The 25,719-nt window shown below is 33.6% G+C and overlaps 1 protein-coding gene across 7 annotated transcripts in view; it reads right to left on the bottom strand.

The window, feature by feature from the left end:
• Window positions 1-25,719, bottom strand: part of LOC114354729 (solute carrier family 41 member 1-like) — an 87,143-nt gene that overhangs the window by 17,431 nt on the left and 43,993 nt on the right. The window contains exons 1-6 of one of the 7 annotated variants that reach the window (XM_028307270.1): window positions 25,055-25,299; window positions 24,830-24,958; window positions 11,714-11,841; window positions 7,986-8,087; window positions 2,472-2,576; window positions 532-598 (exon numbers count right to left, since the gene is read on the bottom strand). In XM_028307270.1, coding sequence (XP_028163071.1) covers window positions 532-598; window positions 2,472-2,576; window positions 7,986-8,087; window positions 11,714-11,841; window positions 24,830-24,914 — 487 coding nt within the window. In that variant the 5' untranslated portion in view covers window positions 24,915-24,958; window positions 25,055-25,299. Of the gene's footprint in view, window positions 1-531; window positions 599-2,471; window positions 2,577-7,985; window positions 8,088-11,713; window positions 11,842-19,868; window positions 20,135-24,829; window positions 25,300-25,719 lie in introns of those variants that run through there. The other 6 variants (XM_028307269.1, XM_028307272.1, XM_028307268.1 and 3 more) reach the window with 6 other exon arrangements.

Genomic DNA, 25,719 nt, shown 5'->3' with positions numbered 1-25,719 from the left:
TGGTAAGGAAACTTTGATGTGGTCTTGTTTTCTTTTCACATGTGAAATTATTATTAATAAGTGGAGCGTCAAATACTTCGTGACACCCAGTGGCCAAAAAGTTGACACACTACTTTATTCCAAGTAGGTAACAAAGACGCTTTGCGATCTTTTTGGGTACTTTGGGTGTAACAAACTATTTGACGCTGACTGTACCTGGGGTTTTTTTGCTACAATTTTTGTGTGGTTTGAGGAAACTTTGAAGATATTTTTTTTACATGTGACAGTTATAATAATGGAGGAAAATACTATTCGTTGTACCTACCTACATAGAGTTAAGTTACAGGCAATTTTCCTCATAATAACTCGATGAACAGATTTGATTTAATCGAATGTGTTTTCAGTACATTTACGTTACTACTGAAATTCAAAAAGAAGTTCTGTTACATATTTGGTTTTTATGCGCATTCGAATATTAGGTACGAAGTGGAAAATTTTGAAGTGGAAACTAAAAAATGGTAGAAAATATACCATAGACAAACAAAAACTCACCCTTAAGTCCAGAGAGAGATGGCACGAGAACAAAGATGGCGGACACGTTCAGGAACACGTCCCAGTCCTAGAACAAAGCGCATGAAGTTATTTCCCGGAACACGAAACTGTGGTACGTTGGCCTCTTAGGTAATTGTGATATTGGGTCCATTTTGGTTATTTATAGCCTGACCAGGAACATAAAAACCCTCGCCATGTTGCGGAAAACTAATGGTACTAATTTCTTTTAATGGCAACAGTAACTGAAAACTTCATTGACATGTCACCTTGCATGTCAGTCTATTGCTGTCAAAGTGTAAACAAACTTTATTTTAAATGTGCGCAATTGATTTTGTGAATTAAATTGCTAAAATCTTTTTATAGTCGTGAAAGAAAAGTGGTTCACAATGTGTTAAAGTATTTGTCGAAGAGAAATACTAAGGATTCGGACAATATTTTCATTGAATAATGTTTCCGACAAAGGTTGTCAAATTGACTGACATGTTTATCGTATGGTACAGTCAACTATGAAAATTAGCTGTGGTTTGTTTCAACTACCTATTTTAAAGTTTTTTGACACTTTTTAAGTGTTGAATTTTATGGAATTGGGAAAGAAGTACCGAGTTTGAAGCGTTCTTAGCAGACATTGCAGTTGAATATTCAAGTTCTGAATTTTATTATTGATGAATAATAAAATAAATCCTACTAGCTCGATTGATGGTTTCATTTAATTTATTTAAACCAGGTTACCTATAATAATATTTTTTCGTTAATTTATGAAAATATCAAATTAGCCCGTAATTCTGAATCCTGATACATAAAGTTAGCCTATTAATTTAACACAGGTACGACTGTACTCAGTGTTGCACTATCAAATGCAATTGACGCGCCTCTATGCCAGGGTTTTTATGTTCCTGGTCAGGCTATAAATTAATTTTGTTTACAATGATTGTCTACAATACAATAAAGAGTTCTCTCTAAGTGTCTATAGCAGAGTTTGAATTTATATTAAAATACAGAATGATCGGAAGAGGGTTAGCTACAAAAAAAGCATTAACAGAAGTAGCTCAAATAGGATCAAATGGCCGATTTTGCATTATCAAAATGGCTCTACCTACACACTCAATGTGTTTGACTCTCTATTCCGAACACCCTGTATATTATATGTATAACAGTTTTGCATTTATGTTTATTTTTGTGCTGACACATTTCGATTTGTTTATTCTCTAAGTGTTTCAAGTTATAATCGTGTATCTGCCAGTTAAATAAACAAATACCCGTAAGTAGAGTAGGCCAAGAAAGTGGATTACCACTTTTAGTCAGAGAGACACAATTTATTCGGCTTTAAAGTTAATTCTAAAAAACTGCAAGAACGTATTATTATGAAAGATAAATAATAGATTGATTCCTTGGTTTACTTCGTTACAGATTTCAGACTGGACTTACTCGACCTTCAGTGATTGGTATGCCTTATGGCCTATAGCACCATCCACTTTTTGCAATAAATAGCAGTTTTACTCAGATACTTAGATACAAGGTTTTTGAAAAATTTTGTCACCATCAGATTTCTTTCTAATGAACATAGGCATAAAACAAAAAGTTTGTTGACTGTGTCACGCAACATAGCGATGACCGCGCCTTTTTTTGCGCGCCTTTTTTTTAATTAAAATTTGCTTGACATAAGCACTAATTTTATTAGTCTAATGCCCGTTTTCACCATCTATCCCTATTTTTAAGTGACCCCTATGGTAGTAGGTGCATGACAGGAATTTTGTTTTCATAGGGGTCACTTATAAATTAGTGAAAACGGGCATAAGAAATGTTCGATTTGATTTAAGATGATCCATAATGGAAAGATCCCGTACCTATTGGAGCAGTTTTCTTTTAATGTATCTTCTGTGTGTGTTTTTGTAACTACATTATTCTCAGGAAGTATTTACGAAGTCTGATGATGTACCAACCCTGACTGTTCCCAGCACGAGACCAGCTCCGATGGTGCCGCAGCCGGCGATGAAGAACGGCACAGCCACCTGCATCAGTGTGCTCCACCATCTTTCTTCTTTTTTCTAGAAGGAAAAATAGAATGTTAGGTACATATTAATTGAAAGAAAAAAATCGTAGAAACGGCGTTCTATAATGTATTTTAACGCCAAAGTATATTAACAAAATACAGAAATTTCTTTTTGATTTTATCAGATAAATAACCTTTGGAACTAATTTTCTAATTCTTTTCCCAATAATAACTTAAAACATACTTTTAAGTGCCATAGGTGTCATAATGTCCACTAAGTGCTATCATAATTATATTAATTGTTATCTTTGTTCAATGTACTTTATTTTTAAAGCCATGATTTGCAATCTTTTGCTGTACCTTAATAAATAAATAAATAAATATAGCTATAAGGCTTGCGTGAATTTCAGGCTGTATAACAATTATTTAAGTATTTACATAACTACTCAATACTCAATCGTTTATTGCATAACGAGCTTTCATGTCGCTAAGGTGACAAATAATGAATTTCATATACAGTTTTCATCCCCTAATATTCATATTCTAGGTCCCATCTACATATCCTATTTAAGTACGATAAAATTCACAAAAGTATATATTATTTGGTAGATACTTTAGCATTTTATAATATTAGATATGGATTTTATCGCAAGGAACCTCTTACAGCATGAAAAACAAAAGGTTACATAAACGCTATCTGTTTAACTGTCACAAAGATACAGTAAGTACGCATTTTTATAGATATTTATAGACTTAAAAAGATATTACGTAGATATATGTAGATTAGGAGTTAGGTGCACAGATTTGTTGGATATCTGGAGTAGCTATTTTTGAGCTGTATTTACTTCAGATTACGTTATCTATGAAAATTATACCTTCCTGACAGAAGTGTTATAATAACAATTTCTGTGTTTGTTTGTTTACGCAATAAAAGAAAACTGTTAAAAATATTTCATACTATAGTAAAATTGAACACTTAAGGCATGTACCTTCTTGAGTTATGGACAGATCTTTATTGAATCAAAAATATCATTTGTATTACAACAATAACAGAGATTTGTATTTGAAGTTTTATTCATTATGGAAGTTCAAGGGGTGTTTTGCCTAATGACTGGTAACGTCCAGTAGCTGGAAGTTTCTATTACAAAGATTTTTTCAGCAAAAATAAATGTTATTGGTTGTATGTTAAGTATTATCTAGGTAATCGTGTCACTATAGTAATATAGAGATTTATACACTAATTTTCAAAATCTAAACGTGCGAAGCCGCAGAAAATGCTTGTATAAACGTGTTTGTATCATCTTAAGATACAATCGACAGACCTTTGAACAGATTTTATTTCACTAATCTAATCGAAATATAACGATAATATTTAGACTTGCTGTACCCGCGACTTCGTACGCGTAAAATAGTTTGAATAATACATTTTCTCGTTTTTGCATTTTCTTTACAGCTCCGCCCCTATAGACTGTAGGGTGATGTTATAAATGTATAGCCAAAGAATTTCAAATCGGAGCAGTAGTTCCTGTGATTAGTGCGTCCAAGCAAACAAACAAACTCTTCAGCTTTATAATATTGTATAGATTTTATCAAACAAGTGAGCAAACCCTTATCAGTTAGCAGGAGACAAATAACTTATTTAAGTATTTAACATTATTCAAAAGACGGAAATTGTGAAGATTATCATGGAGTTACTCGGTTTTACTGGTTTTACGTTGAACAATCAAAACTGTTTACTCTTGAGGATTGACATAATAGGCTAAGATGTTTTTATATGATACTAGCTTTCCGCCCGCGGCTTCGCCCGCGTGGAATTTTGTCTGTCACAGAAAAACTTTATCGCGCGCGTTCCTGTTTCAAAAACCGGGATAAAAACTATCCTATGTTCTTTCCCGGGACTCAAACTATCTCTATGCCAAATTTCATCAAAATCGGTTGCGAGGTTTAAGCGGGAAAGCGTAACAGACAGACAGACAGACAGACAGACAGACAGACAGACAGACAGACAGACAGACATACAGAGTTACTTTCGCATTTATAATATTAGTTGGGATGTCATTGACATAATAGGTGGTTAATGACCGAGACACAAGGTTTCTTTGACGTATCTTTACATCATGGTTTAGCATGAAATGCAAAAGTTTATTACAGACAACATTATCAAATAAAGGGTAAGTGTTTTTATTTATTCAATAAACAATTTTATAATATATACTTTAAGTAAGTTATTTTAACTTTTGAAAAGGGACAATAGGTACTGATTTTGCCAGAGGCTTACTCCACGTAAATTCACTCTACACTCAATTTCAACAAAATGTGGTATAAGCCTTAAAAGGAAAAGAGAACAGAACTGGAAAATTTTCTTATTACATACTTATTAGCATGGATTTTCTAAAAATAAAGATTTGGTTGATGTCTAAAGACAATTGAATAATGTTCAACAAAACGCTTAAATTCGTGAGTAGTTTATTCTTCAGCACTTTTCTGAATATTGACCTCAAAATGCAAGATTTTCTTCAGACCATTAAGTACTTAGTATAAATAGGTACCTAATATTGTGTCAGACAATCTTTAGCACATACCTACTTACTCGTAACTTTACGTCAGAAAGATGTATTGTGGGGGTTTTTAATTTCATTATCCTTTATAATACGTTGTTTTACTGTCGTCAAAGGTGACTGTCTCGGGGAAAACACTTCAGTGAACAATAGACAATAGAAATTATATCATGAGTGGTACAACCCAGCTACACTCAGTGGCAAGATTAGTTGTCATCGTAGTTACCTAAAGATAGCCTTTCGAACTAAGCGTCACTGACGCAGCGTCTTTAGCTTTGGTCTTAAAGGTAGCCTTTCGAAGCGAGATAGTGACGCGGATTTGGTGGCACAAGACCAAAGCTAAAGACGCTGCGAGTGTGACGCTTAGTTCGAAAGGCTACCTTAAATAAAAAATAACATTGTATGAATGACAGCAAAAATGACAAATTTATATCATGAATGGTAGCACCACCTAGTTACACTCAGTGGCAAAATTTGTTGTCATCGTGTAAAAAAATGTCTCTGTGTAAATGACAATAAAAATTACAAAATAATCGATAATGATCTAAGCATCATAATCATCTATGACCGATCAATAAATGTTAGTTATAATAGTTTAGTTGTAAATATAAATATGTTTATTGAGAGATTTGTTGATTAGAAATCTTGCCTATTCATTGGAAATAGGGAGATTACATTGATTTTTATCAATAAAATAAGACTTGTATTGTAAATCCTAATACCTAATAGTTGGTTAGTAATCTCTAAATATTACACTAAAACCCTTGTAAAATTAAGGTTTTTAATAGTAGTTTTACTAGCGATTATGATTAATGATTAAAAAGCGTTGCAATTCCTTGGCCATGATTGTAATTTTAAGTGGATGGATACAATGTTGACAGAAGCACACAATTACATAACATATACGCTCCCTGAAGTGTCCAGTGAGTGTACTTACACCGTATTCACAAACGATGCTTGCTTAAATGAAGCAGCGTTGAATAGAGCACTGTGATTGGTTCGTGTGTGACCCTGTGCGTCCACGCGCACTGTGAGACCTCATAGTAATGTTTGTGAATACGGGTGTTACACTTGTGATAGCTTAATAAGACATGTATATCATATGTATATGATGATATCATGTATACGACGTACAACATACATATTATTATATGTAGAGGTAGCGGCCATACTGCGCGGTGTGCCATCGGTGCACCAAATTGGAGGTCTAATGGTAGAGCACAGTCGATTTTTGAATTCACTAGATTTGTTATGGAAAAAGAAAATTAAGTGACTTTTTTGAAGTTTGATTTGATTTGATTTATTCTATAGAAAGTGTCTAAGAAATATGAAATTATAGTCAGTGGTTGAGGTATGGGAGAGGCCCGGGATTTTTGTAACGTCAAACGTTAGCGAAACTTCAGATTTATATGCTCTGTCACGTCATAATACACTCGGCATCAAATAAATCGCACCTCCCGCGACAAGCACTTATCAAACGTATGCATCCCCACTTCCCACCAACATTGGTACCATTTGAAAGCCTAGTTCTACTTCATTTCATTAAAGGAAAGGTTTTTACCCCAAAAATGTGTCTTTACAAGGATCCAGAGTCACTTCTTCAAAAAATAGGTAGTTACGCTATAGCCATTTTTTATGACTTTAAAACTGTTAAGTTGGGATTAATCGCTATCCATCTGTTAAAGAGGACACGTGAGATCTTTAGTTGGTTTTATAACCATAAAAATTATTCTAATTGATCCCAGAGGTGAGCCCAAAGTGAGGTCTATTTTCAAGTCACATTTATGGTAAATGTTAATCATTTATTTAGAAATGAAATGTATTTTTCTTTGAGGATATTTATTGGGCTTTCAAACAACACCAATATTGTTGGGGTACCATGATTGTGTCAGAAGAAAATCTTTAAAGTTCGCGTCGCGGAAGGTGCGGTTTATTTGATGTTGAGTGTATTATGTCAATGTCACCCCTCCCATGCCGCTCTCATACCTCAGGCACTGGCTAAGTTATGGGCTAGACCTGTGTGCCTACCATGAGTTTACGTTAGGTGTGCTCGCTAGCGACTGCGTAAAAAAATGACATTTAAATGTATGACATATTGTGCAGCGCCCCTAGTGGCTACTTTCAAGAAATAAGACCTTCATAGAATTTTTTGACGTATTCGCTAGCGAACTCACCTAACGTAAACTCATGGTAGGCACACTGGTCTTAACTTGCTAGATACTTTTGAGATCTCTTTAACTTGAGTTTTGGGCAATGGTTTAAGCTCTATTAAGAAGAGACCCTCAAAACTCATTTCATACTCAAGCATTGATTAAAGACTTAGGCCTTCAAATTCAAATTCAATATCTTTATTGCATTCTGTGTTGTACATAAGGTCTTAAACAATATATTGTATAGTCTCAAACATAGACCCGGTTTGGGCACAGCAACATTGTGTTTTACAAACATTTATTTATTTATTAATTCGGCATGCATATTTAGTGTTAATAATTTCAGAAATATTGAAAAATCTTAATTTTAACTGGAAATATTTGATGTCATAATTTGATTTCTACTTAAGTATGAACTTAAGAAAAGTAATGTAAAGAAGATGAGCACGCTCAAGTTAAAAATCTCAATTCAGATCGGGCTCATGATTCTAGCTAAGTATTACACTCACGCCCGTATTCACAAACGATGCTTGCTTAAGTGAAGCAGCAAATCGAACGCACAGCGTTGAATGGAGCTCTGTGATTGGTTCGTATGTCACCCTGTGCGTCCACGCGTTCTGCAAGACCTCATAGTAATGTTTGTGAATACGGGTACGTCATTCCATGGTATGGACTTGAACCATTGGCACCAGTCATTGGTGAAATTCAAAAACCGACTGTGGAACTGCTCTTATGATGGGCACTTCCCTCACTTACGTTGATACTAGCTTCTCTGCTGCCCTCTTCCTCTGCTTCGCATATATTCGCCTCTTCATCTGTCTCCGAGCCCTCCGAATTATCTCCTTCTCCCTCTAATGCCTGTTGATACAGATGACTATGGACACAGACCTATGTTCTTCTGATTAATTTCGTTGCGGGTCCAATGGCAGTTTAGCTTTCCACCGGGACAAACTTGACCTTCACTGGTTGGTTTTTATTGGCGGTCAAGCTGTAGATCCTGGCTACACAGGAGTTGCAGCGTTGGGTACGAGAGGTGGGGAGACCCTTTATGGACACTCGTAGCAGAGTGGATACTCACAGAAACAGCGTCAAACCTCAGGATCTTACAACCTAGACCAGTTAGTATATCTTTGGTGTGAAATGGTTATCATGTAGAATTTACAAACAAAAATAAATTTATTAGTATTTCATGCCCCTTCCAGTTATGAACAAGATTTGAGGTTAGACATTATCACCATTCACCAACATTATATCTTTAGACAATGTGAAATACGGTATACATTTGATTTGTGATCGCTTCGCTACGTCCCTGAATACATTACAGTAAGTACATGTATACTTCAAAACGAATTCAAATATGTAGATATCCAAAGTGACTGTCTAGTTAGGCACTTACTATAGTTACTATATTTTATGTGGCACTTAGGGACATAGAGAATCGATGTCATTAAAATGGACTGATAAAATCACTATCCCATTGACTATCCACAAACGATCAAAAATAGTATAACAATAGGACATGAACTATATACAACATGTAGTGGGCATTTCTACTGTACGGTGTATTTTTTCTCAATTCGGTGCTAAAATTTATATTTAGTTTTTTAACTAGTTTCAATACAAAAAAATAAATGTTACTCCATTCTGAATGTAAAAATAGCATTGTCACTAAATATTGTGAAGTGGTTTATGAGAAATGTTAAGCATCGAATTGAGAGAGCACCGAATTGAGAAAATGAATCACGGAATTGAGAAATGAATCTCCAAATATAAAAATCGCTCCGCAAACTTAGAATTGATGACATTATGAAGAAATACCTAATGTATTTCAATAATTAATNGGTGAGTTTTGTAGTAGAGAATTTGAGAACTATTTGAAGACCCATGGAATAGTTCATCAAAGAACGAATGCCTACTCGCCAGAACAAAATGGAGTGAGTGAGAGAGCCAACAGAACCATCATTGAAAAGGCCAGGTGCATGTTGTTTGATGCAAAACTCGAGAAAAAGTACTGGGCTGAAGCAGCTAACACAGCTGTTTACTTGAAGAACAGATGTGTAACTTCAAGCTTGAAAAATATGACACCATATGAAGCGTGGCATGGCAAAAAACCTGACTTAAGTCACATTCGTTTATTTGGAAGTCCCGTAATGGTCCACATCCCAAAAGAACGCAGATTGAAATGGGATAGAAAAGCGGAGAGACAGATACTTGTGGGTTTTTCCGAGAATGTGAAAGGATACCGCATCTATGATCCGAAAAGGAATGCAGTATACACCAGCAGAGATGTTATTGTGATGGAAGGAGAGACAGGACTGACAGATTCAGATGAAGATTCCAACAATATCTGGGTCCTGAATAATGATGAAGCTGTGGTGTGTGCAGAGGATAGGGATTCAGTGGGGGATGTGAAACAACAAGAATCCCTGAACTGTCCAACCACAGTAACTACAGTCTCACAATCTTCAGAAAGTGCAGATGGTGGAGAAGCAGTAAGTACTTCAGATGTGAATCCAGTTACTCAGACTCCAAATACCAGGCCGAAGAGACAGAGGAGACCACCACAAAAGTATGGTTTCACAAATCTATGCACTAGCAGTGCAGCAGATATGGAGGAGATAGATTTTGTGGAAGCCATAAGTTATAAGCATGGTATGAAAGAGTAAAATATTAGTAAGTTTGAACCTTGCTTGTTTACAAAATTTGATGATGATGTTAAAATCATAATTTGCTTGTATGTTGATGATTTTCTTATATTTTCTAATAATAGATTGCAAATATGTTGGGTTCAGAATTTAAGTTGAAAGACTTAGGACCTGTCAAACGTTATTTGGGCATGAATGTTAATGTTGATAGAGAAAACAATGTAATAACTGTAGATCAGCTTCAATATATAGAGCAGTTATTGTCTAAGTTCCAAATGTCAGATTGTAAAACTATAGATATGGATAGGCTGCTAGAGAGGCTATAAATTTATGAGCTTACAGGCAAGTTAGAAATTGTAATGAGATTATTGAAATTAAATATTTGTGTTCAAATGAGATGCCTGCTGACTTGTTGACAATGGGATTAATGTCGTGTAAGCATTATAGGTTTCTTCATTTATTAGGCGTTACAACTGACTAATGCAATAGGTTTTGTCATGATTAATTAAATGAAACACAGTTTGAATTTAATAAGTTTATTTTGTTAAGTGGGGGTATTGATATTAGAACTTCTTTGTAACAAAATAAATATTGTTTATGGTAGCATGAGAAATAAAACACAGTCGTTGCAAAAATCTACGTTTGTTTCAATATATATCACGTTCAACCGGGGTTTTNACAAAAACGAGTAAATTCTGGAAACCGGACACTCCATTTTAGGCCAAATTTCGCCCGTTTTTGAACTTTCGGATTTTTTCAAGGCGAGATGTAAAACCTGGCGGTCTTCTAAATTTGCTCTCCATCAAGTCAAGAGTCCTATAAATACGTGTGATTTTTTTCAAGTCCGTACTTCAATTTTAAAGGTACTTTTTTCGCCCCAGTAGGTCGATCGGTCGTCCCCGTAGAAATGCCCTAGTAGGTATCATCCAAGATCATTCTTCACATCAGACAAACAAAAACCCATTAATGATAATGAAGACGAAGTAAAATTTATGGACACATTGAACAGTAACAAATACGTTGCATTATCATGTCTGTCACTGTGAGATAGTATCGATAAATTGATTAATTTATCGACAATTGTCTACGACATGGAGTTATTGCAATGATTTAAATTACAAGCACGATTATATCGAAGGTTCGTATCAGTTATTGAACCCGAAGATTGGTACGAGACTAGTTCATACCGGACTTTGTTTGATAAGAATGTCCGGTTAATTGTTTTTTGCATTAAGAGTCAATCAGATTAAATATTATTGAAAACAATAAACATTGTCGTACAAAAGTCTGTTGCAATTTGTGTTACCTACATTCAGAAGGATATTTATACCATCTAAATATCGGAGCGAAACGAATATTCGCTCTGAATCAAAGTTCTCATTATTTTTTAACTAAAAGCCTATTTTTTTTTAAACCAGTGGAAACTGACCCTGACAGTAATATTTACGATACCTACGTCAGGGCTTAAAGGCTTCCTACTTTGGCTAAGGTGACTTGAGTTTCTTCCGCCACTTCTTCTCAGCACCAGCCAACATTGCCTTGAAGTGGTGATAGTGCAAACTAAGTATAATAATATTTAGAACATGTTTATATGTCCTGAAATGGCTCCCTCCCTACCATACTAATAATTTTAATTTCAGCGTCCTATAACCAAGAACGATTGCTTGAGACCTTTATGACAGGATCTTCAAGTAATTTCTACCGAACGATCACCCATCCTAAAACTGGCCTAGCTGAAAGCTGCTTAACTCTCATGATCGTTGTCAAACCACTTAAACCGCTAGGCCACGGTCTCATAACGTTCTCCCACGAAATTAAGGGTAAATTCAAAGTACTTACCCCGGACAGTGGTTGTTTTTCAGCATCGACGTCAGCTACCTTCTTGTCCGGGGGGTCCCCGGGGCTTTTCAATTCCCCGCTAGAGTTTATGGACGCCATGTTGTAAGTGGAGTCCCCGCCGATATCATCTGGAAAGACGGAATACGAAATTAATTTCCATGGAAATTTTAGATTACTTTTAACGTTAATATTCCTACTGTTTCGGAATAATATTATAGGTCAGGGTTTAGAAAAAGCAGAGCTTAGAAAATCGATCCTGCCATTTAACTGAAGTAGGCTTTTCTTTAGTAAAAAATCGTTCACCGCCTTCCCTTTTACTTATTCTAAACAACTGTCCTCTATTTGACATGTAGAGATCGTTTCATAGCGATAAAACCGCCTAAATTATACAGTTTGTTTTGTGTATTTTTTTTTTCTATTCTTGTCTTGTAAACGATATAATGTGTTCTAAGTATAAGCATTTTTTTATGTGACAGGAGGCAAACGAGAAAACGGATCACCTGATGGTAAGTGATTATACCGTCGCCCATAGACACCTGCAGTCCCAGGGGCGTTACAGGACACGTTACGTTGCCGGCCTTTAAAGTGAAGATGCGCTCTCTTCTTGAAAGTTTGTCGTATCGTATTTATGTTCCAAATAGTTTTCACTAGACAAACAGTTAAATAAACGCCAAAGTACCATGAATTCTATTCTATTCAACGAGTAATATCAATAGATTTATAGATTAAGATACAGCTATTATGTAGAAATTACTAGTTACAGCATAGAATAATAAATAATGCGTCGAAAGATTTAGATATGGTATGTTAATGAGTGGAACATTGATAATGAAATTGGTAAATAAAAGAAATCACGGCTAATTATTACGTTCTTTAAATTGCGATTAGATAATTATTTATGACGAAATCTACACAAATCGTAGTGTAGGCAGGCCTCCTACTAGGTGGACCGACGATCTGGTAAAGGTCGCGGGAAGAGCCTGGATGCGGGCAGCGCAGGACCGTTCATTGAGGATAACCTTGGAGGAGGCCTTTGTCCAGCAGTGGACGTCATTTGGCTGAAGTGACTACATAAATCTATGAAACGTCATTGCATAAAACAGTTTTAAAATATAAATAGAGCAAATAAGACTGAGTTGCATCATCTTACTTTAACATTAACAAACGTCAAAAATCTGTCAAACTCCACACAAAAACACCGGTTATCGTTATAGCTATAGGTCAAAGTTAGGTGGTTCAACTCAGCCTTCTTATGGTTACGTACAGACATTATAAGTACCACTTAACTCTAAAAACTAGGGAAAGATAGGTAGCTACTCGTATATCCGATTGACTTAGTTAACCATATCATATAACAATACCCATGATTCTGTTCACACGATCTTTTCCTGATTATTCATCTTTTCTTATTCACTTTGATTGGTTTTGAATTAATTGCTATAGTTCGTGATTAAATGTTATTCACAATATCTTTGTTCGGATAGTTCCTTATAATTGGCTTTGATAGTTCCATAAATTCTTCTTTTCGCCTATGATATGGTAATAAAATTATTTTATGGCTCTTATAATAAAATATTATTATTATGACGTAACCCTTTTCCGGATTTAAAAACGACTATTATATCAACGTCTATTCAATGATAATAATGGATTATTAATAAACTACAGTATTTGTTTTTAAATATTTGGTATACGCAGATTAAGGAGTACCAAATAAAGAATTTGAAAAATCGACTTTCTTAAAATTAATGTAGATCACAAAATTAAATTACTATTTGTAAGAAAGGAAATGTAATTAATTATGATAGAAATCTTAGGCGAATATTTAGATAGATATCGTTTTGTAAGTAGTTTCTAATCTATTTTATGTTTATGTCACCGTAAAATTGTGAATTCCGTCAGATTATAATCTGACGTAGTTAAATTACAATCTAACCTAACCTAACCCACTGTTAGTTTACAATCTAACGCGTTATATTATAAACTGACAGAGTTCACAATTTCACGTTGATATTTACATTGGAAAAAAAATAAACAAAATCATTTATGACTGGTTCTTACTTATAAATAAAGCTTAAGGTGAGTATAGGCTAGAGCATTTCTAAGTAATATAACGTTCTTACGAATGGTACAATACATGTAAAAGGGAATACAGGAAAGGGACTGACAAGGACACTAGAACATTTCATAGAGCGGTTAGTTGTTCTGTAACAAGTAAATACTCTAGTCTGTACTCTCCTTTAAGTACGCCACTAGATTAAACCAGTCAATTATTGCAATTAACTATTATCTCTGAGATTAATATAATTATTTATAGGGAAAATATTTCCCACTTCCGAAGATTCAATAATTACTATCACACCACTATACTTTGTATCTAATTGTATGAAGTCCCTTTAATTAGCAAGTATCGGCCGCCCGCGACTTCGTACGCGTGGATCCCGTTATGCCCCCTTAGGGGTGGAGTTTCGTAAAATCCTTTCTTAGCGGATGCCTACGTCATAACATCTACCTGCATGCCAAATTACAGCCCGATCCGTCCAGTGGTTTGGGCTGTGCCCTGATAGATCACTATGTCAGTCAGTCACCTTTTACCNCTTTTACATAAGGTGCACAGAGTTTAGCTACACATGCCGTTGTTATTTGTTATAGAGTAACATTATGCAGAAGGTTATCTGCATAGTAATCGTCGTTTAACGCTTAATTTAATACCTACATAATAATTTGTAACTAATTTGATGAGAGCTGAAATAGCACACTTCCTACATTTAAAGAGTTTTGTGTTTCATTGACGTCACTTATGTAAGTGTACCTATGATCTAAATTTTTTCAGGTAGAGCATTTTTCCTGAAAACTCAAATGTAATTATGTAATCTACGAGAACTATGTCATTTCACGAATTTAAAAAAAAAACAGTCTTAATTTGGAAGTGTTTTTGAATTATCTATCTATACAGGGTGTTAGGTAAATGGGTATATGAGCCGACACTAGCCCATGTTAACATGGTCATATAAATGGTATGGTGAAGTCAGAAATTTGATTTCATCATTTTAATTTTCATACAAAAAAAAATCATAAAATCCGATTTGTATGAAAATTAAAATAATTAAAATGAAGATTTGAAAATTATAAATACCTACCTTCCTGAGATGCGACTCTTAACGCTAAAAATTAAATAACTATATAAAATGAAGATATCAATTTTCTTACTTCACCATACCATTTATATGACCATGTTAACATGGATTAGTGTCGGCTCATATACCCATTTACCTAACACCCTGTATAAATAAAAATGAATTATTATTGATGTTCGTTAGTCTGATTAAAACTCGAGAACGGCTGGGCCGATTGAGCTGATTTTGGTTTTAAAATGTTTGTCGTAGTCCAGGGTAGATCTAAACGGTGAGCAAATACGCGCGCGATATTGTTTTTCTGTGACAGTCAAAATTTCACGCGGGCGAAGCCGTGGGCATAAAGCTAGTTCATAATATAATTCTAAACTTACTTTTTGGTCTTTATATTTAGCTGTTTAAACAGTTGTAGAGGAAATCTATGATTTTCCTTAAGGAAATGATAGAATCATGAAAAGCATGCAGATTTTGCTATTTGTGAATACCTAGTTTTCCTAGTTTTAATGGACGGATTTTACTCGTTATAAAACGAACCAGCTATTAAATTTCTTAACCAAGGCTGTATCAATATCAATTATAATAGTTTGATTCATGATTTTTTTTTATTTTATCTGACTTTTAGCTATTATAGACTATAAGGTAATTTGACTACGGGCGAAAAAAAAAGTCTTTAATACAGAAAACTTTGACAGGTCTGAAAGTACCTAAAATTTTGTCACCGTGGCAGTATTATGATTAAGTAATAAGTAGGTATAGTGAAAGAGAGACACTNCTTGGGCTGTGAGCGCGCACCTTAATTGTCTTCTAACTGTTTTATAAACTTGAAAATAGGGGGAAGGTCTTGTATTATAGGGGTGGGGGGAGGGGTCATTGTAATCCACCACATTCCTCAAACGGAAGTCAACAGGAATCTGCCTTATTGTCTGTTTCCAAGAACTGTCAAGTGGTTTACAAATAAGTGGACAACCGTCGGCGTTTAAAGAAATTGTCAATAATGACAGATAAAGGGAACGTGACCGGCTGGCGTGATTGCAGTGCTTTGATGCGCACGCGTCGGTTACAGGGTTGTCAGATGCATCAGATGACATACGTCAGTCAACGTGCGTGATAATGTAGACGACCGATGTGTCAGGGAAGACGATACTTGAATTTGATAATGATCCCAAATACAAAGTATACGTGACTGATTTGATTTTGCAATCGCTTCAAGGCTTAGTTACACTAAAGAGGCTTTCTAAACGCTAGGGCGAAGCGTTTTCGTATGTACCTACTATCTCATGTTACTTTGTCTAAGGGGCTAGAATGACATTCAGAACATTAGGTACCTATGTTAGTTTTTTGTTACAAAGAAAGTGAGTTATGCTTTTCATTAATTTGATTTGGGATGATTACGATTTTCCTTCGTAATGATTCTAAGAAAAGCTCTGCATCACTTTTTCACCGTAAACATTTATTTGATTACAATGACGATTTATGATAGTTTTTTCTTAGTTTTGGTATTGAATCAGAATTTTTATTATCGAGCTAAAAACGTATTTTTAAAGACATTAATCGATTTTTATGTGATTAACTTTGCAAAAATGAGAATTCTGAGTGAAATACATTTTTTGTTACTTTTGACAACCCTGCAAATCAAAGAGCACACAAATTGATTGTTTAAGACGGGCATTGTTAATTTGTCATCCAATACTTACTTACGAGTAAGTAGTTAGGCTCTACGATACCCATGTTGTAGTTTGCTTTGCTCTTAAGGTGTTACTATTATAGTTAAACACTAGTTTTGCCACTTAACTCGCAATTTTGTCATATAAATTACTCAATTCCTTTACACATTATGATTTTAACTGAAAATATTTTATTGCAGACTATTATTGGATAAAATCTTTATAAACTCTGATACTGACTGGATAGAATATTACAAATCAATCTAATGAATCTAATGAATATTACAATCTAATGAATTTACACATTATACATATGAAATTCACCCTGGATTTCTGTATTATTTTCACGTTTTTGAAGTGTGAAATTGAATTAAAACAATAATACTGTAAAGTTTCATCAAAATCCGTTCTGTATTTTTTGCGTGAAAATGTAACAAACATGTGACATGTTTGTTACATTTTCACGCAAACTTGACAAACTTTCGTCTTTATAATATTAGTGTGATACCTTTTGCGACAGACTGGAAAGAGTTTTCAAATCAAATTCTAATCGCATATTTTCGCAACTCTCACGTACGAACGTCAAACCGCTGACACCTGTCAAAATTTAATAACAAGTGTGTCTCGAATACGTCATACCTGTATAAAATGGACAGTGATTCATTTTATCAAGATTCTTCGGAAAATCTCTCCAATTAAGATCGAGATACGCCCGATATCTTCGTTAATTTGATTTTACCCCACATGTAGATGATTTAAAATGTATCGTTTGTTTACTATGAAGATAATATTTTAAGTGTGCTTTCCGTGCTTTTTTTCTTCAAATGTTTTAATATAATATTTATTATTGGTCAAAAAAGAAAATAATTTGAGAGAGCTTGTGTTTGAACAATGTAGACTGTAGGTATGTATTATATTATTTTAATTTAATTCATACAAAATTGAACCCCGTTTATAAATAAAGGTCTTTTGGAAAAGTCGCGCTGAAGTTAGGGCTGGCAAATAATTTTCACCAAGTAGGTACTCGTATTAATGTGTGAAATGAAAATAGCAAAAAATCTATTATTTGATAAAGGCATGCAATATTTTTTAGTTTGCGTTTATTATAAAGAGCTTAATGTAGAATATACCATTAATATGTTTAAGAAAACTGACTTAGATAAATGATGTAAGAAAAATTTGAGAAAATAAAATTATGAAGCATATAATTTATATCGAAAAGTTAATATTAAAAAAACATACGGGTCGAATTGAGAACCTCCTCCTTTTTTTGAAGTCGGTTGAAAAGAAAATGAGTTTTGTTATGCCATTTCAATAGTTTGCTGTTACAGCAGCGGTCCATTAGACAAAGGTCAGTCGATGCAAACGATTGCAGTTTTGTGTAATGCTGTTGCAGCTATTATTACTGTATCGGATATTTTCAAAGTGTCTAATACCTAATTATATTTAATAAAAAAGTTGGATTTAAAATAATATTACGGATGAACGATGAAATTAATTTTAAATGAATGACCATTTCAGAAGGGCTTAAAATAAAATTTACTCGTATTATCTGGGGGCACGGCAGTGCCCCCACCAAGTCGAGTAAGTTGTTGACTGACCAAGTAGCGACGGTTTACCTACTTTTGTGTTTTATTATAAAAGAGAGATTTTTGTTTTAAACAAAAAAAATCATAAATGGCGTGACGGTTTTTCTTATTTTTATTTATTTATTTNCGCATTTATAATATTATATAGTTGGGATGTGAAATTCACCCTGGATTTCTGTATATTTTTTACGTATGCACGTATGGTAGGATAGATAATGTTTTTGAAGTGATCCGATAAATTATATTTTACTAGCTTTTGCACGCGGCTTCACCAGCGTTGAATTTAGTTTGTCACAGATCTGTGACAAACTAAATTCTGAGTTATAAATAATAATACTGTAAAGTTTTATTAAAATCCGTTCTGTATTTTTTGCGTGAAAATACAACAAACATGTCACACTTGACAAACTTTCGTCTTTATAATATTAGTGTGATACCTTTTGCGACAGATTGAACAGTTTTCAAAACAAATTCTAATCGCTTATTTTCGCAACTCTCACGTACTAACGTCAAATCGCTGACACCTGTCAAAATGTAAATGTAAGCGTGTCTCGAATACGTCATACCTACAAAATGGACAGTGATTTACTTTTTATCATGATTCTTCGGAAAATCTTTCCTAATAAGATCGAGATACCCCGTTATCTTCGTTAATTTGTTTTTACCCCACATGCAGGTGATTTAAAATGTATCTTTTGTTTACTTATGAAGATAATAATTTAATTGTGACTTTCCGTGCTTTGTTTTCTTTACTTTTGATGTTTTAAAAATATAATATTGACCTATTATAGTATGAATAGAATATAATAGTTTATTTCAAATAATATGGTTACAGCAGTTCTTAAAATGACAAAGTTCTACATGTTCTGCCGTATTTTGAGAGAGCTGAAGATATTGTGTTTGCGCAAAGTATTAAATTATTTTAATTTAATTCATATAAAATTGAACTCCGTTTATAAATAAAGGTCTTTTGGAAAATAATTTTATTTGATAATAGGGCCTGCAATATTGTTTAGTTTGCTTTTATTTTAAAGAGCTAAATGTAGAATAGACAATAATATGTTTAGAAAACTGACTTAGATAATGTAAGAAAAAATTGAGAAAATAAAATTATGAAGCATATAATTTAAATATCGAAAAGTTGATATTAAAAAGAAAATGAGTTTTGTTATGCCATTTCAATAGTTTGCTGTTACAGCAGCGGTCCATTAGACAAAGGTCAGTCGATGCAAACGATTGCAGTTTTGTGTAATGTTGTTGCTGCTATTATTAATGTTTAGGATATTTTCAAAGTGTCTAATACCTAATTATATTGAAAAAAAAAAGGATTTAAAACTCCGTATAATATTATGGATGAATGATGAAATTATTTTAAATGAATGACTATTTCAGAAGGGCTTAAAATAAAATTTACTCGTATTGTAACCGGTTGACTAACCAAGTAGTGAAAATTTACCTACCTTTTGTCTTATTATAAAAGAGTGATTTTTGTTTTAAATAAAAAAAAACATAAATGGCGTAAAACTTTCTCTTATTTTTTAAGATATTTAAATATTTTTTTTATTATAAAGGTATAAAAAAATAATTAAAAGTATAGAAATACTGGTTAGATCTGTGATACACTGGATTCATCATTTGCTTACAACTTAAATCGTCTTATTTAAAAATTGCATGCCATAGCGTGCTTCGCGAAAGTCGACCGTGGCAAATCCAAGGTTGACATTGCTTTTTTCTTTATCTAGGCCTGTTAAGTAATATACGAACTCACCGTTTTGGTTCGTCATATTGAACACTGGTTGAAAATCCGACACTGATTTTAAAATTCAAAAGTGTAATTTCGAAAACTTTTGAAAATTCAAATATTGAAAGACCCGAACCAACACTTGTTTTTTAAAGTTAACACAGACTGTCTTTTTTCAAATGAATTAAATATCACATGTAATGTGAACTTTTTTAAGCCATTTGATAAGTCACGTGTATAATTTTTTTTCCGCAGGCGGCTCGAGCGTCCGATAGTAAGCGGGAACTGAAAGATTCTACTTATTTAAATGCGTATTTATACCCATTTATATTTCACTATCCAAAATCTTATCAAGATGTAATTGCGGATTATTCACAAATCTTATCGGTTCTAGGTAGTTTTATAACATTGTGATATTGGCAATGAAATATACATACATACTCAAAATGTATCTTATATCAGTAGGCAATATAACGTAATGTTTATTTATTATTTTGGATGCTGATAAATTAAATCTTGATTGATAAAATACCATATAGGCTTATGGAGGCACAGATTTATCAATGAGCTTTTTTCAATTGCTTTTTAATCGGACACGTGACAATTTCAATTAATTATTTATTAATCTCGGTATCGACTGTAATATTTTATTTATTTATTTATTTTTATTTATCTTGAAGAGAATTTTCGTGTGAGAGTTACAACTACCGAAAATCTACCTACTTCAAGTTTTCAACGAAATCATAAACATGTAGCTACTTATTTTCCTACATATTTTAAACATGTATTTTTTATGTAGCAGCTAAGTAGCTGGTTGAAGTTTGTTCCTAGTTTTTCGACATTAAAACAAGCCACTATGATATTGTAATTAATGGTGATAACGATAATTATCTTTTTTTAACCGACTTCAAAAAAGGAGGAGGTTATATGTTCGACTGTATGTATTTTTTTTTTCTATGTATGTTCACCGATTACTCCGTCAATTGTGGACCGATTTTCAAAATTCTTTTTTTGTTCGATAGGGTACACTTCTGAGGTGGTCCCATTGTCACCAAGTTAGGATCTGATGATGGGATCCTAGGGAAATCGAGGGCAACCCTCAAATTTTATAGGCACGTATATCGTTTTTCAAACTTTTTCTTAAGTTATTCAAGTATTTGCTCCTGGAAATCATCATCTCATATTGATGAGCTGATGATAGAAGGTAAAACTCCTTAATGCTTAGGAGTTGGAAGATAATTCTTTTAATTTATAGATAAGTATAGTTTCTAAAGTTATTCAAGTGTTTACATCAGATATTCATCATTTCATCATGATGAACTGGTCATGGTAGGTACAACTCCTTAATGTTTAGGAGTTGGAGGTAAATTCTTTAAATATTATAGGTACAAATAGACCAACAGTTGTATTCTTTTATGTTTTTAAGGTGGGCTGACGGTTTAAGGTCTTTTTAGGTTTCCTATATGGTAACCTGTATTTTGTAGGGAATATTATTTTACAGTAGACATGAAGAATATGGTCTCAATGTACCGCCTACCTTCAGTGGTAACATCAAGGTAATAATTAGTTAACTAAAAAGCAAGAAATAAGTAAAATTTTATTAAAAAAAAACCGACTCCAAAAAACCTACACTAAAAAGTAAAAAAATAATTACTAATTACCTACTTATTTATAAGGACGAATTAATATTTATGTAGGTATACCATGATTGATACTTTTGGAGTCGGTGCAGGCAAACTTTACATGTTTCATAATCTTGACACCGTAATTAAAGCGGGTTTTTGCACGTCAAACTTGTAATTTGGTTGAAGTTTATAAACAAAAAAAAATTGAAGACGTAAGATGATTTACTACTATGCCTAATTTAACGCATTATTAGCATATCTATAAATAAAATCAAATGATTTGATAAAAACACGCACTACAGTACAGATAATTAGTTGACCCGGTAAAAAATTAAAAATTGACCTCTGATTTAAAAACGAAAGTGCTAATAAAACAAGTAGGCAACCCTTAAGGCAAGAAATAATGCTGCATTATTAAATAATTAAATTAATAACGTCATAGAGTGATATATATCTACCTTCNTATCTACCTCCGCCTCTTATCATGTAAATTATAATAAATACTAAGTATGTATAATGATATATATTACATTATTATCATTATACCTACTTATTGATTTATAAACCTTTACAACATTAAAAATAAAAAAATCATAAAAATTAGCAATGTGTTTGAAGTAACTTCTTAGCACGAGCCAAAATGGTACAATAAACAAAACGTAAATAATAAAATCTTTGATAACAGGAAAACTTCATATTTTCCGTATACTTTTGTTTAAAAAGAACTTACAAAACAAAAATCCTTAGGAACATGTTTTGGCAATTTGGTGTATACCTATGTTACGGTCAAAGTGATAAATGTGAAAATTATGAATAATCGCCGGTTATTATGAATAATTACCGACAGGCTTGGTAAAAGTGATAAATTAATCACATTTATTAGTGATTATTTCTTAATGTAACTTTAATNGATAAATGTGACGTTGTTACACTAACAAATATCATAACAGAGAACACCGACTCGTGTACAGAGCTCATGTACAGTCTCACATTTTGAACGTTTTGATATCATATATTAATATAATTTGGCAAAATGAGTTTGGACTGTTTCTTGCGTAACATTACTTTGCCATAATGCCTATGTTACGGTTAATGTGATAAATTGAAAATTATTAATAATAACCGGTTATTATGAATAATTACCGACAGTCGCGGTAAAAGTGATAAATGAATCACATTTAACAGTAATTATTTATCAATTTAAGCTTAGTACTAACAAATTTAATAAAAGAGAACAACATCTTGTGTACGTGCTCGTGTACAGCCAAACTTTTGAATGTTTTGATATCATTTATTAATATAATTTGGCATAATGAGTTTGGAGTGTTTCCTGCATAATATTACTTTTCCATGATGCCTATAACATAATGTTTTGATTTAAAGTGAAAAATAGGTTAAGGTGCGGCGGGGGTGGCCCTTGGGCCACCCCTAAGCCGCCTATTTAGTTTTATACATACATAAATGACCTCATATTAATCACATTTACCAAATCATGCTGTAATTATTCATAATAACCGGCGATTATTCATAATTTTCACATTTATCACTTTGACCGTAACATATACATAATTGCTTTAATAGGAACAACTTTCCGGCGATCTTTATGTAATTAGCCTATGCGCAGACCACCGGCTTTTAGTTAGCCGATAAGTAGTTGGGTCGGGCTGTTAATCAGTATGGACATGTATGAAAGTGCGCACATTACATTGATTTGGTATCCGGCCGGTTTGGTATCTGGCCGGTTCTTCATACAAACTAAAATCGGGCTGAACTGCTTACCGGCCGACTAAAAGTTGGTGGACTAATACCTACTCCATGCGATGCCTACCTAGCCTACAGGCAAATAGTGTTGTAGCTCCTACCAAAGCCTCGAAGTCGAACCTTAATTTCGAACTCCTATGTTCTTCTGATTAATTTTGTTGAGGGTCCAATGACAGTTTAACATTCCCCCGGGACAAACTTGACCTTCACTGGTTGGGTTTTTATGGCGGTCAAGCTGTAGATCCTGGCTACACAGGAGTTGCAGCGGTGGGAACGAGAGGCGGGAATAGACCCGATACCAGAGCCACGAGGTTTTATTGGTGATTCTGAAAAAACCTGAACAACACTTAGGAGTACTCCCGCGAAGTTTTGAATAAAAGTCCATCTGATCGTATTTCTCCTTAAACATTTTGGACCCCCATTCACCCCACGAGCGGTTGAATTTCTTAGTTCACGTAGCCTCAATATGAAAATACGCGACGTGCCAAATAGACTCTTTAGAGGTTTTTGTTGATAATTATGTTAGTCAGTCTTCGTAAAAGAAATACATATTAAAGCAATTCTGTCGCTAACTTCGAAAGAAAACTAATGATAACACGTTTCTATTAATGCTTGTCGACCATTACGAATAATGCAATAGTCGGTTAAAATTGCCGGTAGCGACTACACTTCGTAAATGCATTGTCCATTTACCAAGGACTTTGTTACTTAATCCAACTGTCTTTCTAAAAATACCTTATGTGTATGTATAGAAGTACTATCCAATTAGCATGTGCATAATAGTTATGTTGTTACTTAACATCACAAGGAAAATACGCTGTAGGAATGTACTTATGTAAAAAAACATAACCCTCCTTCCGGTGCAGTCGGGTAAATAATACTGTAATATCAGAATTTACCTACCGTACAGTGGGTTGAGTGTGAGTTTACATCAAATATCCTCACTTGTGAGCGCGTTGAAAAATATATGAAAATTTTAGTTCTTGAACGTTTCCACTAGTTGCGCTGTACAATTCATCATACATTTAATGTCACATACACTCTGGTCTGTCTGCTGATGGGCTAATAAAAATAGTAAAGGTTTCAAATAAATGTACGACCAAACTCCTTGGCCGTATGGGTACTTTTATATTTTTTTTGTTTTGCGACTGTCCCTTTTTTCTGTTCTCTTGACTTTCCTGCTTAAACTAAACGTATATTTATTTGTTTATTTATCTATCTTTATTAAAGAAACATACAGCCTTGTTTGACACATGCAGCTTAAAATTTAATTTAATTTGATTTTTATTTATATTTCATTTTACGCCATACTTGAAAGGCTTCACCTTTCAATCAATAGTCTCTCATAGTGTCAGTGACGTATTTCGTACAACTACTCACTCGGATAAGTAATCAATTAACTACGTAAGATTGACGACGGAAGTATTTCGTAGCGATTCATAAAATAATCACGAACGTCATGAATATGACTATTTCATTTAATGAATCAATATACTTATTTATTTTTATCAATCCATATCTATTACGTCTATTATACCAGTTTCTGGTTAAAAAAATACGTCATAGCAGTAATAAAAGCGGAGTTATCTTTTTAAAACTTACCTAAAATAGTGTATCCCTTCATTTTCTTGATGTACGTATCAAAAGACCTCTCCAAACTCGCTCCCATGCCCAAAATTGAAGACATAACACCAAATTTCACTACACTTCACGAACAGCTAGTTAGGAACACTGAAAACCGAATAACTGTTAAAACGATTTCAGGAAATGCCAGTTTCCTCATTAAAAACTTGTACAACGTTCTAGGTCGGATTCTTTCGCACTCACCGAGTAAATCATTGATAAAAACTATGTGATAGCGGGGATCTGAGCAAATACCCTGATAAAAAATAAATTCAAACAAACGCAGTGTTGACAGAACGCACAATTCAAAAGTTTAAATTTCAAATATCGAATGTGGCGCGTAAGATTTTTATTTTTTATTGCATCGCGGTTTCGGTAACTTGAAATGTAACTGGCACGTTTCATAATTTGAGAACGAGTTTAATAAAAGTACCTAATTGATCCGAAAACGTCTACACATTATGACACCAACGCATCAAATAATGATAACATCGAGGTTGGTTAATAGTTATTGTTATTAATAATATTTATTTATTGAATGCATAATGTTGTGATAACACTCACATTATTTCTGATAATTTACGAAGGGATGTTGGTATAAATCATTTGCAGTATCCGTGTGTATGGTTGATAGTGGAAAGTATCATTTGCAATGTAAACAAGAAGTTGAGTGATAATTCTTAATTAATGCGGTTAATTGACAATCGATGCATTTACTGGTTATTTCCTATGTGAAATGTAATGTGGGATGTAATTTTTCAAACTAAAATCTTTTCTTCTTTAAAATATTTTTCATGTAAAAATAACTTTAATCAGAAAGGTAGTGAGATCCGCTTTGCAATGGAGGGAAGTCGAACCTTAACTTCAAA

The sequence above is a fragment of the Ostrinia furnacalis genome, unplaced genomic scaffold (assembly GCF_004193835.3).
Source record: "Ostrinia furnacalis isolate ACB-3 unplaced genomic scaffold, ASM419383v2 OfSCF2155, whole genome shotgun sequence".
NCBI classification, from domain to species: Eukaryota; Metazoa; Arthropoda; class Insecta; order Lepidoptera; family Crambidae; genus Ostrinia; species Ostrinia furnacalis.
The sequence above is the reverse complement of the archived record's forward strand: the minus strand, read 5'-3'. Positions and strand labels throughout refer to the sequence as shown.